The 18626-nt window shown below is 46.6% G+C and overlaps 1 protein-coding gene across 6 annotated transcripts in view; it reads left to right on the top strand.

Annotated features, from left to right (window-relative positions):
• The window catches only part of PAMR1 (peptidase domain containing associated with muscle regeneration 1), a 169226-nt gene that overhangs the window by 91256 nt on the left and 59344 nt on the right, over positions 1–18626 (top strand). For 2 of the 6 annotated variants that reach the window (XM_021079921.1, XM_021079923.1), the window contains one exon: positions 14239–14351. The exons of 1 other annotated variant lie outside the window; for it this stretch is intronic. Coding sequence is in view for 1 of the 5 variants with exons in the window: in NM_001243643.1 (NP_001230572.1) it covers positions 1020–1092 (73 nt within the window). In the remaining 4 variants the exon portion in view is untranslated. 6 annotated transcript variants of the gene reach the window in all.

Below are 18626 nucleotides of genomic sequence, written 5' to 3' on the forward strand. Positions count from 1 at the left end.
GTTGCTGTGAACTGCAGGTATAGGTCGTAGATGCAGCTCAGATCTGGCGTTGCTGTGGCTGTGGTGTAGGCAGGCAGCTACAGCTCTGATTCGACCCCTAGCCTGGGAACCTCCATATGCCACAGCAGGTGCAGCCCTAAAAAAAGCACACACACACACACACAAAGAAGAAAGAAAAAACTGATCAAAAATGTTAGCTATTGTCTTGTAAAGCATCCTTCGTCTCTCTTCAGCATGTCATTCGCTACCTCTAGACCTAGTCTGAACATCCTCACAACAGAGGCAGTGTCCTGGATGTTCTTTTCTCTCTGAGCCTGGTACCCTACCTGGCATATATGCAGGAGCTGTTTATGTTTCTTAACTCACATTAGTCCTGGGAAGATGAATTTTCCCAGCAGCCTATAGAGGCAAAGGATAAGGCTTCCAAACTGTGACCACCTGGAGCAAAGGCTGAGTAGGAAGGAGCGCTTGAGGATACAGGTAGAGGGGGAGGAGGGTTGGCTGCTTTTCTCCTCCTAGCACCAGCGCGCCCCTCCCCTAAGGCCACGCTTTAAATCCGGCAGACTCTGGGTGCAAGCAGGCAGGCAGTGGACCTCCCATCCCAGGCTTGGGTGGGAGTGAGAGGGTGTGGGGCTTCTGGCCTCACCTGAGCGCCCCACCTACCTCCGGCTCCTATCTAGGTGCTGCCGTCCGCTCCCCTCCCCGAGCCGGGCCTGGGAGACCAGCCTGACCTGGACTGGAGCCTCCTTCGTGACAGCTTCCCTTCCAGACGCAGCCCGGGGCCCTTCCGGCATTGCCACACCTCCCCGGGCTCCGCAAGGGTTAAGGCGGCAGCCGAGAGAAGAGGTTTGGGCTGACGTCGCTCTGGCTGAAGGTGGTTCCCCTCAGATGAGGATGGGAGAGCCTGGCGAGCTGAAACCCGAGCTCCCGCTCAGCTGGGGCTTGGGGAGGTCCGTGTAAGCGCCGCTGGCTTCCCTCGGTCCCTCCCCAGCAGTCACTCGGGGCACCGCCGCGGGACGATGGAGCTGGGCTGGTGGCCGCAGCTGGGGCTCACTTTCCTGCAGCTCCTTCTCATCTCGTCCTTGCCAAGAGGTACTGTGAGTAGCATTCAGGACCCCCCAGGAGGGGACTTTTCCCTCCGGGGCTTGGTAGGGGGCAGGGCTGGGGCGTCCCAAGAGGTGGTGCTGGTGTGGATGTGGGTGGGGGTTGGGGGGAGGGCTGCTTCCAGTGATAATCTTGGGGGCTTGGCTGGTGATGCTGGAGTGTCTGTTTCTCCCTGAGAATGTGACACCCTTTTCTTTCATCCCAACTTGTGGGACTGAACTGCTTCAGGAGGGGTACCAGCTTCAGCTTTATTTGTGGGGCTTTTTTTTAGCCTTTAAAAAAAAAACACACACACACACACAAAACAGCCTCCGGGAATCCACCCAGTCTGAGGCACCCTCTCTGACTTGCAAAAGCTAAATTTCCCCTGGAAAAAGCCCCCTCAGAGGTGAGTGGGAAGGAGAGAGGTGAACAAGAGCAGGGCTTGCAGCAAGGGTGCCTCCTGGGGAATCTTGCTTGATGAAATCTTACAGTTACAACCCTTCAGAACAGATCCCCAGCAAGGCGGATGTACTCACCCAGCGTATATACACTTCCTTCCCGATAAGAATGAGAAAGAAGCAGCAGCAGCCAAGGTGAAGAGTGCAAGTTGTTTCTGGGGACACACAGTGTTTGTTTAGAAAGAGCTGTGGCTTCATTGTTTTTCACATGTCATTTTCTGAGCCACAAACCCCATGTCAAATGGGCTCCTGGGGCAAATGAGGTTGAGAGGAGACACAGACCCAGCTGTGGGTAGAAGCAAGGGGAGGGCAGGTTTGTCCTGTAATTGCTCCCGGGACGAGTGGGAAAGGAGGGCTGCTTAGGAGCTTCTGTCCTTAGATGGCTGGAGAGGCGAGGTGTCAGGGAGGTAAGGGGAAACCTCAGAAGGTCGGGGCAGGTGGAAATGTGCACACTGATGAAACAGGGCAGCTTTGCGGAGGAGCAGAGAGAAGCTGAGCCTTTGCTACTTCCCTTCTGTGGGGGCTACCTGTCACCTGTGCTTGGCCTGAGAGGAAGATGCTCCATTGCTGCCAGCAACTGGCAAGTTTCCAAGAGTAAAACCTAGGAAATGAGGTGGTGGGGCGTACACTGCAGTCACTACTGTGGAAGGGGAACTGGACCATCGGGGCACATCCCTTCATGACAAACAAAAAGCCAGGACACACGCAAAAACCCCATTTCGGTCAATACTTCCCATCTACCTGGAGCCTGCCAGCCGCACTTGAAATCTTCTGGGTGATTTACCCTCAAGCTAGAGAGTGTTTTATTTGAATTTGCCCTTGGTGGTATCTGAAGCAGCCCAAAGACAATTACGCAGGAAGAAGGAGCCCAGGAGGGGGTCTGACAATCCATAAACCCAGACACTTGCCTGGGGGGGTCAGTTGGGGACTTTTCATTAAGACTCCTCCCTGCTTCATCTCTGGAGCCAAACTGCCAGGGCTTGGTGGCCCAAGTGCCACTCCAGAGGTTCTGGTTCCTTCCAGAGCACCAGGGCTCCAGGTCTAGTGTCCCCATCCCTGCGTCAGCATCCTTTTTTATAACGTGGCAGGTGAGATGGCTCAAACGCATCAAAGTTAAAAACTGAAGCTCAGCTGCCCCATTTTTCTTGCCCATGCTCTGAAAAACCAATTTATTCCTGACCTGAGGATCTCTTTTACCTTTTGCTGTGGAAAACCTTCCGGGGAGGGTGTGTGGTTTCTGGGCAACCAAGCTGCGGACTGAACGGGAGAGCAACTTCATGTGTCCAGCAAGGATATTTCATTGTGGAGCGTGCGCATTTAGAGGGTAGACAGAGGGATGGAGTGGAGAAGGAAAATATTTCTTCAAGTCATGAGCGAGTCCACTCCCTGCTGGAATTCTCAATCTGGCCCCCATCAAGGAAAGCTTAGGAGCATATTTCCTCTAATTACTTTTCTAAAAAGAGCATTTGATGAAATATAAACATCCACTGGGATGGCACAGCAGACGCTTGTTGCTCATCGGCCTGGGACACGTGCTGGAGGATGAAAATCCAAACATCAGGCCAAGAGATAACCCAACATAAACAGCATGTGAGGGGAGAAACCCAACTCCACTGACTTCACCAAATAGCAGTAGCTCTTGCCAGCAGGATTCTGCCTAAAAGGAACAACTCATTTAAAAGATGTGACTCTGGGGAATGAAACCTTAATATGAATAACTTACAAGTGCTGCTTCCAGCAGACATTAACTGGTGGGGAATGAGCGTCAGGGCAACCGGGGAAGATAATTTGAAGCACAGATATTCAGTGGGCAGGAGCAGCCAGCTGAGAAATGGAATGTGGAAAGAGAGCGAGGGGGAAGGAGTGGCAAGAAAAATTAGATGTTGGTTTATAATGGGATGCGTTAGCAAATTCCACAGAGCGAGCTATGAAAATTGGACCGTCTTGGCAGGAATGGGTTTTTGTGGGGACCACGAAGAGGGTGTTTTCCTGATATATATTCTGAGAAGTCCTAGCTCGTCCCAACAGGGAAATAATTTGATGGTGGGATCATGGGTTTGGGGAGCTGGGAGTGACTGTAGAGTTAGTTGAGGTATTCATTTAGTTGGAGTACCTCAAATTCAGAGGAAGATGAGGGAAACCTCTGTGAGCATGTATGATGCGCCCAGTGTTTGAGTCAAAAGCAAGGGGTGCTGTTATTCTCCCTGTTTTACACATAAGGTTTAGAAAGGTTCTGTGACTGGTTCAGGCACACCCAGGCTTGGTTCCTCACAACGTTTGATCTAGCAATTCCACTTCTGGGTATATGCACAAGATAAGTGAAAGCAGGAACCCAAGGAGATATGTGTATGCCAGTGTGATTCCCAAATGTCCGTCAATGGATAAACAGAATGTGGTATGTACATACAATGGACTCTTAGCCTTAGAAAGGAATGAAGTTCTGATACATGCTACAACTTGGAGGAACCTTGAAAACATTATGTAGTGAAAGAAACCAGACCCCAAAGGACAAATACTGTATAATTCCATTTATATGAGGTGCCTAAAGTGATCAGCTCCGTAGAGGCAGAAAGTAGTGCAGAGGAGACCAGGGGCTGTGGAGGAGGGATGGAGGAGTTCGTGTTGAATGGGTGCAGAATTTCACTGTGGGCTGATGAAACCATCCAGGAGATGGAGAGTGGTGATGGTTAGTGGCGACAAGCCACTGAGCCGCACACTTAAAAGTGATTAAGTAGTAAATGTATGTTATTGACATTTTGCTGCGATATGATATAAAAGAAAACAAAGGCAGATTAGTGGAGCCTGGGATGAGCCCGGGCTGTCTTAATTCCCGAGCTCGAGCTCACCTGGTACCCAACTGACTTAAACTCGCACATCTACCAGTATTATATGCTGATGTACATGTAATCATAGCATAACTTCAGGACAAACATGGCAGGAGAGGGTCCTTGCTCACGGCTCCAGTTTTGGTGGCGCTGTTGCTCTGTCTGGAATGGTTCTGGCAGAGAGCGAGACTGTCGTGCCGAAGGACTGCCAACTGGCCACCTTTGGGTGGAAGGTCTGCAGAAGTATTTCGTAGGATGCAGTGCTTAAAAATGTTTTGAACCTGAATGCTTTGAGTTAGTCTGGGTCCTCTCTCTGGCCTGACACCCCACCTTCTCCACCCACACATATGTTACCTGCTAGTCTCGACTGCACTGAGGGGTTTTTTTATTAGTAGTATTTAACATTTTTTCTATTGACCTATACTTGACTTAAAATGTTCTGTCAATTTCTGCTGTACAACAAAGGGACCTGTCATATATATATATATATATATATATATGTGTGTGTGTGTGTGTGTGTGTGTGTGCATACATAAATGTATATATATATGAAATTGGCATTTGATTCTTGATCTCCATTCCTGGGAGGGATGGGAAACAAAGAGTGAAAGTAGGAAGGCTGGGTGCTGAATGGGAAGAAACACAAGTGAGCGTTCTGTAGCAGACAGGACTTTTAAAAGAAGGAATGTAAATATAGTTTAGCTTGTGTGTTTTATGGGACCTAATCTCACCTCTATGACCAATTCTTCGGCGAAATGTTTTATTCTCCTGAGTGTCCTCGAGCGTAAGCTTTTGGTGATGCTGGGTGTTATGTCTGGGTCAATAAGCTGGGGACAAAGCACTTTGGACCCGGGGCAGAGGTGACCTGGAGCATATAAGTCCCTTAGAAATATCCAGAAGCCTTAGGGAGGGCTTTGGAATGGCAGAGACCGTGTGTTCCACCTAAACGTAACTATATCCGGCTAGACAGCAGTGGCTGAGATAATGGCGTCTGGAGGACCTGATGATTGGCCTTAAGTCAGAAAATTATTTCCATCTGCCCTCCTAGGGGTGGGCAATCCCGATGCAAGAAAAAAGCTCTCTACCTGCCTCCCCTGAGCCCAGCTCTAGAAGCTGCAGTCGATTTGGGGTCTGTGCACATTGGAGAAAGTGCCTCTCGATGATAAATGAGGGAAGCTAGTGCCCTGCTCCTCCTACCTGTGGGGGGGGGGTGGCTGCCACCCTCACTTCAGGGATATTTGAGGGTCACAAGAGCCCAGCTCCCTCTCCCCTTACTTTATTTTCATGGGGAGGGAAAAGCAGTGTTTACACATTCTAGTTCCAGAGGCCAGCTGGGGCTTTGAAAGCTGCCAGATCAGTGGCAGAGAGTCTATCAGATTCCAAGCCTGGTCTGTGTTTAAGGAGTTCTGTTTGTCAGTCATCACAAGATCTGGACCAAAGCGTTAGGTCGATAATGGAGAGAAAGAACAAAGATGCAAGGCAAACTCAATCTCATCTCTATAAACAAAACCACTCAGGGAAGGCAGAGAATTGGTGTTGGCTGGAAACTTTCCACTTTCTTAACTAATGGGATTTTGTATCTCTCCCCCAACACCCCCCCCCAACAACCTGACTCCTTTCATTGTTCTTGGTTGTTATTTGTAAAATGGACACAGAGCCCATGTGGGTTGACAATGGAGTAGGTAGGGCTGCACATCAAACTCATCACCGGTGATGCCGGAAACACCAACAGTGGGCTTCTCTGAAGGGGCTCCCATTCTATCACGCCTAAGGGACCAGATCCCAAATAATCTACTGAGTTTGTGGTAAATATCTATATGCCTTACAGCTATTTACTGAATCCTCACAACCAGCCTAGGAGGTAAGTAGTAGGGCTTTTATCCCTAATTCACACAGAGGGAACTGAGAGAGAGAGAGGTACCATACCTGTCCAGGTCACAGAGCTGGACGTCCATGCTTTGAACCCAGTCTGACCCCAAAGTGCACACACTGAAATACTACACAACCGTGTCCTAGCAGGCAGCAGGTCTCATGACAATACATCTGCTGGCTGTCTTTTGGCCAAATCATTAACACCATGGCATTCATAAAGAATTCTGGTTGTCCTCTGGACATTCCAAGTCCTTGGAATGGCCTCGGTATGGTCAGGTGCTCACTATGGTGGAGGCAGAGTGGACATGGGAGACAGAAGAGAGACATCCACAGCCCCAGGGGGACCACTTGGAAACCCAGAGGAGCTATTTTCTGAAGGAAATAGGCCTTCAGCAGATGGTGAATCCCACTGATTGTGGGGATAGCTGTCCATAGGAGCATACATCTCATTCTCATTAGACATGGGATGTGAGATGTCTTTGCCCCATAGTCAACTTGTATAAGCAACATCCCATGTCTAGGAGTTCCTGTTGTGGCTCAGCTGTAGCAAATCCAACTAGTGTCCATGAAGATGGGGGTTCGATCCCTAGCCTTGCTCAGTGGGTTAAGGATCCGGCATTGCCGTAAGCTGTGGTGTAGGTCACAGACATGGCTTGGACCCTGTGTGTCTGTGGCATAGGCTGGCAGCTGTAGCTCGATTCAACCACTAGCCCAGGAATTTCCACATATCCCAGGCACAGCCCATAAAGCAAAGCAAAAAAAACAAAACAAAAACAAAAACAAAAACAAAACAAAAAAAAAACCCATGTCTCTTTGCATGGGGACAGAATTAAGGATGAGGCATCTTGCAAGCCTGGTCCTGACAATGGATAACCCTGCTCCTTGATGAATTAACTCTGTCAAGATGGTCAGTGTGCAAACTCTTAGGCTGTAGAACAGGGGGAGCCGGCCTGGAATGTATAAAAGGAGGCATTTTTTTTCTCTCTCTTTTCTTTTTTGGCATAAGACAGTTGATGGATATTGCAGGGGATGGAGATGGGATGCCCTCCCATTAATACTAAGATGAGTTTTAACCAGTTCGTTTCAACTTTGAGGAGCTGCTGTTGACTGGACACTAATGTCTTGTGGTTAAAAGAAGTGTCCCTCTGGGCTGAGTAGCAAATGAAGACACACAGTTCTGTCACCGCTTTGCCGCTGGAATTGGGGGAGTGCCTTTATTCCTGCAGTGTAGGCATCTTTATCACCGCCTGCTCTGAGGTTCTGGCTGTCTCAGCGGGTTGAGTCAGTGGTTTGGCAGCAAGCTCGGTGTAAGGGGAAGTCTGGTCAGTTGGTTTGGTGATTTGAAAACCAGCGCTGCTGCTGCCAGCACAGAGCGAGGAACACATTCAGGCAACTTTAGCTCATGGGGAGACACAGCAGTTGTCCTCATAAGCTGAACTGATGGTTGGTTCAATAAATTTCCAACCAGTTTAATGGAAAAGCACTGAGTGGAGGAGGGATGTTGGCCAGGTTTGCTTCAAATCAACTCATCTGAGGAACTAAAGTGTCAGTGTTTTTCAAATCCAGTTCCATGTCCATTGACTTCATAGGCTTCCTTTGAAGATGATCTGTGAATCCCCTGTATCACACCTGAGATGTCCCAGGGCAAGGGGCCTGAGCTTAGCTTCTAGCTGGGAACCTACTCCCATATTTTTCAGTATACCACTCCGATCCCTTGATATCAGCAGGAGGGAGGGCTTGGCTGGTATAAAGAATCTTTATTGCTGGACCTCTTGGTCTGGCTTTCTGCCTCCCAGTGGGTGGTTAACTGCCTCCTTCTAGAACAGAACCAGTGAGCCTCCCAAGCCTTTATGGAAATGAGAAACAAACTGCACTAACCAAAACGCAAAAAATATACAGCAGTCACTGACCCAACAGATTCCCTGTACTGTAAAATAGAAACCCCATGGAGTTTCTGTTGTGGCTCAGTGGTTCATGAACCTGATGAGTATGCGTCAGGACTCAGGTTCAATCCCTGGCCTTGCTCAGTGGGTTAAGGATCTGGTGTTGCTGTGAGCTGTGGTGCAGACCAGCGGCTGTAGCTCTGATTCGACCCCTAGCCTGGGAACCTCCATATGCCGTGGATGCGGCCCTAAAAAGACAAAAAGACCAAAAAAAAAAAAAAAAAAAAAAAACTCCAAAAGGTCACAGCATGAGCCATTTCTAACATCAGTCCTTGTCACAAATAACCTTTCCCCTGGGAATCACACATGCCTCATGTGTCCACATTCATGTCTTTATTCAACAAACTGTATCAAGCACCTATGGCGCTAGGAATGATCTTGGGTGCTGGAGATACTGTGATGAGTAAGACAAGTCCTTTTCCCAAAGGCTCTTGTAATCTGTAGAGAGAGTTGATTGTCCAGCCTGGCATTTTCCCAAGCTTTCATGGCATCCTAATCCTAAAAGACATTCAGCAGAAATAAACAAAACCTAGGATATTTTGATGAAATACATTTGGGGGATGTGGGAATTAACTAGGTACAAAGAGTCGTATGTGCTCAGCAGAGCCCCGCAATAAAGCAAGCTGATATTCGTGTTTACAAAGTGACTTGGCCACAGAATCTCTTTATTCACATAATACCTTATACCATCTAGTGAACTAGAGCTCCACGGAATATAGTTTGGAAAACTTGGGTCTCTTGCCCGTGATACGTAAGACATTGAAGAATGTCTCATTGTTACAGAGGATAGGGTAAGAAGGGCATTTGAAAATCTATAAAACATGGGCTTCTCTGCAGATTTCTGCTGAGAGATGGCCAGGAATTCTGATGTCTTAGTCACTTAACACTTGCTGAGATGTTGAAAGAACCACAGAGGTGATTCTGGGTATGTTGCTGTGAGAAAAGTCCTTACCGGCACTGACCTGCATGGTTCATGGAGAAAACTCGCTTCTTCTGTGCAAGTTGCTTGAAGAAGTGTGGTTGGCCTGAGATCAGTGGGCACACTGAGGTGTGAATCTAATTAATGCTCACCCATGCTGACGGGGAGAGGTTCTGGGAGTGATAAAATCTGTGACTTGACTTCTTGACTAGGTTGTATCCTGGGGACAGTCACACTGTCTCCCCTTCAAAAATATGGAGAAATTTGGGCATCCTTTTAATCCTTGGGAGCATTGAGTCCAAGGTCTATTCATTACCACGTAACCTCTTCCCTCCTCATCCAGCACACATATGCATTTGTCTCCAGTCTTTTCTTATTTACGCTCCTGTCTGCCGGGTCTGGTATAGCCCAGCCACCAGGACTCTGATTTGCACAACCTGCAAGTGGCCTGGGCTGTTTACACCAGGGCTGTATCCCATAGAGATAGCATGTGAGTTAGAGCTGTTCATCAACTCCTTGTTTGCTGTTTCTGGGAACTACTTTATTCCTGCCTTTCCTAAATATTGTTCTTGTTGTCATGCAACACGGCTTCTCCCTTGGCCCCAGCATTGCCTGCCTCCTCTCTCTGCCCAGACTTGTTTCAGATTGGATGACTACAGTGGTGATGGGTGAGGACTAAAACCAGCTGCTCCTTTTAAGGGCTTCCTGCCCAAGTAGACCTGAGTAACCCATGACCTTCTCCACAAGGATTAGCCCTTGCTTGCCATATTTTTGGATTTCAGTTTCGATAGAGATATCTTAGCATGGATGTGCTCACATTTGAATACTCATGTACACAGAAGAATGAAAGCGTAGCTATGGATACATACATATTTATGTGTGTCTATGACTATGTATAAATATGGGGTGTCACGTATTATGGTTTAAAGTAGGGCCCAGTGTTTGCATCCTAGCTCCACCATTTATGGTTGGCTTTTTGGCAAATTACTTAACTTCTTTAAGATGGTCTTGCCACCTTCCAGCCTGTACACTGCAGAGAAGAGTGTCTTTATTATAGGTTTATTGCAGGTACTAAGTGAGATAATCTATTTAAAATAGTATAATGCTTTGCAAAAAGGGAGTACTCAGGAAATTAAAGTCATCTCCTACTCCTCTCCTTTTGGCTATTTTTCCCAGTAGCACACCTTTCACAAGGAATTAAGAAGGAGAAATATTGGCTGTTCTGTCTCTAGTAAAATGGAAGTTACCTGGTCCTTCGAGGCCCACTTCACCTTGGACCACAGTCCTATCCTACTCATCTGTGACTCTGTGTTAGAGCAAAACAATTCCTAAAGATTCACCATACATTTATTTCTTTAAGATTGGCTTTCTTCCTCTGCTTTAATCTTGCTCCTACCGTCCAACCTTAGGGTGAAATGCCTTCCACATGCTGTGCTCCACTTTTGAAATAGGGCCAGTGGTAAACTCTTGCAGGGGTTTGAGGGGATGGTGTCTTGCAGAGTAGGTGATTCAGGGTCAGTGATGTTATCACCCAAACATGAGATGTCGCTCATGACCACCTGTTGTGATTCAAGGGTCGAGCCAGCCAGGAATCCCTAGGCAGAAAGAAGTTCCCTTTCGTCTTGTTCTAGCTTGCAGAGCTGGAGGAGGTAACTATAATGAGGGCTAGCCTGCCCCAGACTGCTGCCAGCTCAGGGCTTAGTGAACCACAGGACATACCATTATAAAGGCATCACCCTCCCTCAGCTTGACATCTGCTCTTGGCCACCTGCCTTTGGTAGGAGGAAAATCTGGCTTCTGCCTGGCATCAGTGAACCTGGAAGTGAAGACAGCAGCACTGACTTTGGTAGCTCTTGGCAAAGAGGTTGATGGCGGTTGACCAGGACCCCCATAGAGCCGTGACAGACTCTGACACAGAAAAAAGGTTTTAAAAGTGTGGAACGTTCAGGAACAGGTGGATAGTTTGTAGAATTTTTAGGTCTGGGTAAGTCCAGATTGGATTTTTAGGATACAGCTTGTTTTATTGAAAAACAGTAAATTTTTGTTTGTTTTTGCTTTTTAGGGCCACACCTGTGGCATAAGGAAATTCCCAGGCTAGGGGGTCTAATCGGAGCTGCAACCGCTGGCCTACACCACAGCCACAGTAACGTGGGATCCAAGCCATGTCTGCGACCCATACCGCAGCTCACAACAACGCTGGATCCTCAACCCACTGAGAAAGGCCAGGGATTGAACCCACATTCTCATGGATCCTAGTTGGGTTCATTACAGCTGAGCCACAATGGGAACTCCCAAGTTTTATTGTTTTTAACTTATACATTTTAATGCTTTGTTTGACCTAATATTTGCCCGAGTTCTATCGCCAAGTACTTTTAGATGCATTATGAAATTACTTTGTAGTAGCCAATGCTAATAAAAAAAAATAATAAGATCTCTTCAGCTCATATGCCAATGTTTGAAATAACCCAGAAGCAGCTGTCCTTCAAGGATTTCTAGCACCACAGTTGTCGAGGATAAGAGCAACTGGGGGGCTCTCCCAAGATGCTAGCGTTTGGGTTTTGTTTCCTTTGACTATAGATGTAGAAAGTCTATTTCTAGAAGAGAAGCAGCGGGAGGTGAGGTATGTTCTATTTAAATAGGTGTCTGAAGAGGGAGGTATTAGAAAAAAGAGACAAGGCAATCTAGAAGCAAGGGGGAGAGACCCAGAATGCTATGATATAAATAAGGACAGACTGCTTGAAAATGCCACGTATGTACGGGCCTCCGGAGGAGATATTATGACTCAAGCCCTTTGCTCCCTTAGCATCTCTATCTCAGCCACATACGTGATGGTTTTTTATTTTACAGAGAATAACGGTAATATCTTGACCAACATGCACTTTTCCTTCCAAAGCCCTTTATGCTCATTGCCTGTTTACCTGCAGTGATAGCAACAACCCCATCAACGTACCTCCATTCTTTTGAGGTTTAGGAGAAATGCCACAGCACGGTGTCTTTTCTATGATTGTCCAGCCCCATAAAAGCGGGACAGATTGAGGTTTAAAATCTGGGTGGTCTGACTCCCAGGTGTGTCTGCTTCACCAATGCTGCATTCTTCATCTCTAAAGTCAGAAGCGTGAACTCTTTAGAATCAAAGGATTGTGTTGGAAAGGAACCAGATGGTGGCCCCAGAAAGAGCTGGCTTGTGATCTTTCTTCTTTCACCCGAGTGCTGTGCTACCTGGGGCCATTTAGTGACCCTCTCTGTTCTTCTGTTTCCTCATCTGTTAAATGAAGGGTCATCATGAGTCTTCAATGCGCTGGTATGTTTTAAAGGCTCAGCTACCTTCCCATGGGGGCTGGGACCCGGGGAGAGAGGAGAATGAATGAGGAGTGACAGTGAGGAGCCGTGTCCTCAGTAAAGGATGAAGAGGGGAAGGAAATGACAAACGGATTTTTGCCTCCCTCCCCCTCTCCAGTGTCCTAGTGCCTACAAACTAGATTTCTAGGGAATCCATTGAAAGTTTTATCACTCCTGATACCCAAAAGGGACTGATGAAGGCATCAACTTTCCAGCTATCATTAACAGGAGGAGCTGTGAGAAGGGGAAGAAGGAGGTTGCTGAGGTTGGAAGTCCAGCCAGGCTGGGACGGAGGGTCACTCGGTGACGGGATGGTTCTCAAAGGCTCAGGAGGATGTATTGCGTCACCAAGGGCCCCAGTAACTGTTCCATCACGTCACTCTGCCTCACAGCATTTCTGCCTGGGATTTGCCTGCCTGGCATCTGTCATCAGCCTCGCCGAGCAGGCAGTCAGACCCTCAGGCAGTTAGGAATGTTGTGCATTAGAAGTGAACATGGGGAGTTCAGATAGTAGCGGCAGTGGGGGTCGGCGCGTGTGGACAGGAGCAGAGCCCGAGCTGCCTCGTTGTAGATCTCTCTGCTTCCTACTTCTTCTTTTTTTCTTCCTCTGGTCTCCGGAGGTTTGTAAAATACAGAAGAGAGTAAAACTTCTCAGGAGAAATTGTCATTAAAGGTGGGTAGATGGGAGGGCTGTGGGTTCTTTGCTGGATACAAAGGCAGATTCTAACATCAAGGAGGAGTGAGCCGTGATAAAAGCACTTTTCTTTGCTACCTCCTGGGATGACCTCAGCCTGGGCCTGTGGTCTGACAACTGATATTTCCATCCTACAGGGAACAGACTGACTCATGTTTTCATCCACAATTTTCTGACTTTTTTCAGTTTGACCTCAGTAGCCACTATGTCAACATTAGTTCCTTAAACCCTAGTGTTGAGGAGTTCCCATCGTGGCTCAGTGGAGATGAATCTGACTAGTATCCATGAGGACTCAGGTTCGATCCCTGGCCTCACTCAGTGGGTTAAGGATCTGGTGTTGCCATGAGTTGTGGTGTAGGTCACAGACGAGGCTGGCTTGGATCTAGTGTTGCTGTGGCTGTGGTGTAGGCCCTTGGTTATCAATTCCACACCTAGCCTGGGAACCTCCATATGCTGTGGGTGTGGCCCTAAAAATGAAAAAAAAAAAAAAAAAAAACCCCACAAAAACTAGTGTTGAAAATGTGGCCCTCTGAGACAGCACTAAGGGGACGCAATTGCTCCCTCTGCCATTGTGTGAGTCAAGCCCCTGCTGTTTGAGGGCTTAAGTGTTCTCCATCTTGTTGGCAGTGAAAATACACTAGCACTGGAGAGCTTAAAGCAGGCTGTCACGTTGATAAGGGACTGTGCAAAATAGTGCTGGTGGCAATGGTGACGGCCAGCTTTCTTTCACTCATTCGTTTGTTCACGCCATCTATGAAAGCGGAACCCATGCCAGTGTATCAGCATTGTTTTCATTGCCTTGGTATTTGCATGGATAAAGCAGGACTGAGAGGTTAAATGTCTTCCATTTTCCAACCTGAATTCTGAAAAAACCAGAGCTGGATTGACCTCTTTTTGTATAACTGAATCTCTACTCTGTGCAGGAGATACCAGGATGGCTGCTCCAAGCATGGCACCCACAGAAGGGCTTGGGCAAAGCTTATGATACCAAAGCACTTTGCAACTCTCTTGATACTGGTTTACCCTGAGTAAAAAAAGAAGGAAGAGAAATGCTTGTGCACACACAGGATAATGATGCAGCAATTTAAAATCACTTTTGCAGACTACTCAAGGTCAAGAGAAAATGTCCATGACTGAAATAAAGAAAATAAGCAGTTTCTAAAAAAGAAAACACACACACACAACACAGCCATAAGAAGTTACCAGTTTTGAGAGGTAAGAACATTGGGTACACATCTTTCAGTTTCTATATGTGGATATATATGTCCATTAAATGATGACAATAGAAGGATAAACAATAGAATGTGAAGATTATTTCTGAATACTTTTTATTCCTCTACGAATGATCTTATGTTTTGAAGCTTTCACAAAGAATTTTTATATTAAAATAGGGAGTGTTTGGTAAAGAAAAAAATAGATATTTTATCTAATGGAAGAGTTAGAGATGGATGAATGTCTGCGGTGCCCCAAACTCTGTAAGTTTAGTTTTGCTGTGTGATTACAGGCATGCTCTTGACCTGTTGGTACCTTGGCTGATCCTAGGGCAGTGCTCTCTGAGTTCTTGGTGCATAATTTGTGCTTATTTCCTGGGAAGCACTGACAGAATAAGTCATTTTCAGCTTTATAATGCTTTTCTCTTAAAGGTGGAAGACAAAGTAACATTTGCTCAACTCCAGCAGCCATTGAAGCTGGAGGATGTCCTGGCCTTTTTCCCCCTAAGCAGCAGACTTGTTCACCTCCTCCCTAAACCTAGAATTCTGTGAGCCTTCCCTTCCCCTCAGAATTCCTTTAGAAAAAGTTCTTTGATTTTCTCTTTGCTTCTTCCCTACTTAGTTCTTTTCCTTACTGCTAAAGTGAAGAGGATGGACCCGCTCATTTTAACTCAAAAGGACCTCACTAGGACATTTTGAAAATTACACTGCATAAACAATAAATGCTCAAGTGCTTTAGTGTACACATAGGAAAACTTTTGGTAGCTTTCTACTGCTGTTGGAATTTCTCTAAATCCTAGTTTCTGGAACTGGCCTTAGCATCCTATTGTAATTCCCTGAAATGTGTGCAGCTAAAGTTAAACGAGGGAGGTGCCCCCCTTTTGTAAATGCAGTTCTGATAGATGGAGACGGAGAAGACCAGGAGAGTCCTCTGGTCTTCAAATCTCTTCAGCTGGTCAACTTTAAGTTTTTCTCATAGAATATCCCACTTACCTATTTGTTTCTTACATGTGTATTTTGAGGGCACTTTCCTGTCTCTGTTCAAGCTGAAGGAGAAAGAAGGGTGGTGGACTTACCAGACCAGAGCCACCGAGTCAATGAACCATTAAAACCGACCCTTCCTCCATCACTTCCATATTCCTGGGAAGTGGTCTTATCTTGGCAAATAGATTTCTTTTCTTCGTCTTCTTTTTACAGCCTCATCTGTGGCATATTGAAGTTCCCAGGCTAGGGGTCTAATTGAGGCTGCAGCTGCCAACCTATACCACAGCTCATGGCAATTCCGGATCCTTAACCCACTGAGCAAGGTCAGGGATCAAACATCCTCGTGGAGACTATATCAGGTTCTTAACCTGCTGAGCCACAATGGGAACTCCTAGATTTCTATTTGTGATTTTATTTAAACACCCTTAACCCTGTGAGTCCTGTAGATTTTCTGTTCATGTCCCTTCATGACCACCCATTTGTTCTCATAGCATCCTACCTCTTCCTTGTCACAGTGAGTGATCCTGTGCGTGGAGTCCTTTATCCAATATCTCTTCCTCTGTAAGACCGTGAGTCCCATGGGGCCAAGGATGGTGTCCTTTCTTCTCTCCACTGTGTCCCAGCACCCAGTCTCCTACCCGGGAGGTAGTGGACACTCAGTAAATACATGTGGAATGAAAGAATGCATCCATCAGTTCACGCACATTCTTGGTGCTGTGCTTAGTGGGGAAACTGAGGACCAGGGTAGTTAAATGACTGGCTGCAGGTTAATCTTTCTTTAGAGAGAAGACACAGTACGTCAGGTCCCTGTAGATGCTATAACACATCACCACACACCAAGTGTGTTTTTGTGCAGTCCTGGAGCACAGGAGTCCGAAATGAGTCTTAGGCGGCCAAAATCAAGGTGATGGCAGGTCTGCGTTCCTTCAGGATGGTCTAGGGGAGGATTTGTTCCCTTGCCCTGTCCGCTGTCTAGAGGCTGCCTCCATTCTTTGAGTCGTGGTCCCTTCTTCCATTGTGAAAGCACATCACTCCGATGCATCCAGTGCTTCTCTTGTTGCATCTCCGTCTCTGACTCTGATCCTCTTGCCTTGGGATTTCATTGAGTCCACTGGGACAAGCGGGCGTTCTCTTCCCACTCAAGAGTGTTAAATTAATCCCATCTGCAAAATCCTCTTTGCCATGTAAGGTAACATTTTCCTGGGTCTCGGGCGTCAGGATATGGACATCTTTGGACCATTATCCTTTTTGCCACATAGAGTCCTTGGAAAGGCGCCACCCGGCTGTCTTGGCTGACAGTATAGAAGTGGACTTCCCTGGGATCATTCCCTTTGGCTAAGAGGATGCAATAGTCTGGACCTTACCTATAAAGCTCGTATAATGCGCTTGAGGGGGGCAGAGGTGGGCTTGCTCATTGAATAAAGAGAAATACCCGTGCATTTTAGGAAATTAATTTCTGGGTAAAGGGAGGCCTGCAATATTCCGTGGCTGGGCCAGAGGTGGGCATGCCTGATGCTTAGAGAAAACAGGAGTAGAGCATACCTTACGTGGCCTTCCACATTGAAGTACAGAGGCTTATACAAGTTGCAGCTAACATCTGTTCTTCCAGTGCTCCCCCCGTCCCCCCCCCCCACCGGAGTCATTAGTATTTGTGAATTCTTAGAGAACCTAGAAGGGCGGAGTGCTCGCCTTAGGGAGCACAGAGGGAAGGGTCAGACATGAGCCACACCCCATAGCATATTCGATGTGGAGAGAGGAGAGGAGGCTGGTGCCAAGGAACTTTGACCCAAGTTAGGCAGCCTGGACCAACTGTCCCCGACACCTCACCATGGGGGGGATAGTGCCCTGGTACTGAGAGCAGGAAATTATGGGGCAGTCAGCTCTCTTGGCTTGTAGCTCCGAGCTAGACCCACTGGATGGAAATATTTGACTGTTGGAGGAAGGGTAACTCTAGAGTTAAGGCCAGTTCATTTCACACATATTTATCAAGCACCTCTTGCAAATTTCTCCCCATTTTGTAGGTTGGCTTTTCACTTTCTTGAGAATGCCCTTGGTTTTGTGCAAACATTTTTAATTTTGATGAAGTCCAATTTACATGTTTTTCTTTTGTTGTTTTTGCTGTCCCATCTAAGACTGATATGGCGATTTACTCCTATGTGTTCGTCTGCTTCCCTTCACTTTTAACCATTAAGTTCTCATCTAGAGTTTCGAATTCACATCATCCAGCCAAAATCAGAACCATGGGAAGCTTGGCTAAGTAAATTCTGGTGTCTGCCCTGGAAGGGCTCACAGAATAGCATAGGAAACAAAATCTCAGTGGTAACAGTACCACGCTGGCCTAAACCAGTTGTTCCCGAATGCCAGTGTGAGCATCTTTGCCGACCCACAAAGATGGAAAAGAAATAAGGAATTTTGTGGAAAAGAAATAAGGATTTTTTTTTTCATCCAACTAAATGTATGCAAGCTAAGAACCTATCCCTTAGTATACAAGTGGTACTTTTCTATGATGCTAGAATGTTTTTAGGACCAGGGGCTGAGAGGAGATGGCGAGAATTTCTTTAAATGGCTCTACTTGGCAAATTAAGAATGATCAGCTCTGTGTCCAACTGCCAAGTTTAGGGGAAGAAAGCAGAAAACTAAACTATGAAATTCAAGAGGTTTGAAGCCACCACAGATATTAGGATTGGTTTATATGGGCCTAGGGTGCATGTTGGGGATCCCTGCCTGGGTTTTTAGGGAAGGCTTCACAGGGAAGCTAGAGTCTCTTTATTCCTCAAATATCTGACCTATTTCTGCTTCAATCGTCATCTTTGTGCAAAATATTTAGTAGCAGAGAGTTGGGGAAGGAAGAGCAAATCAAAGCTACATCTGTTTCTTAGCCTGGATTCCTCTGGATAGCTTTTTTACTGATTCCTCTCATAGGTTTTGCCAGATGGTTTTTTTCCCTTTCATTTACTTAAGGTATATTTTTAAAAAGAAAGAAAGAAATTCTACTCAGAAAGGAATACTTTTTTTCCTCATGGGAAAGAACACTCAGTTGTATTTGGGGATTGAATGAAGTTCTGCCAGTGAATTCACTCTTGTAAAACACTGAAATTCTCCCAGCCATACTAATTAAGATACTTTTTGTCTTTTCTGTTGGTTTTAGCTTTGAAGGTACCATAAAAACGGCATGCTGCAAATTCGAAGAGCCAAGTTGAGAGGAAATGACAGGTCTCTACTTGGCATTCAGCCTTGCACTTGAATGACCTGATCTAGAGTGTGGTCACCAACCTTTTTAATGGCCCACATGCCT

Source organism: Sus scrofa, chromosome 2, assembly GCF_000003025.6.
Source record: "Sus scrofa isolate TJ Tabasco breed Duroc chromosome 2, Sscrofa11.1, whole genome shotgun sequence".
NCBI lineage: Eukaryota > Metazoa > Chordata > Mammalia > Artiodactyla > Suidae > Sus > Sus scrofa.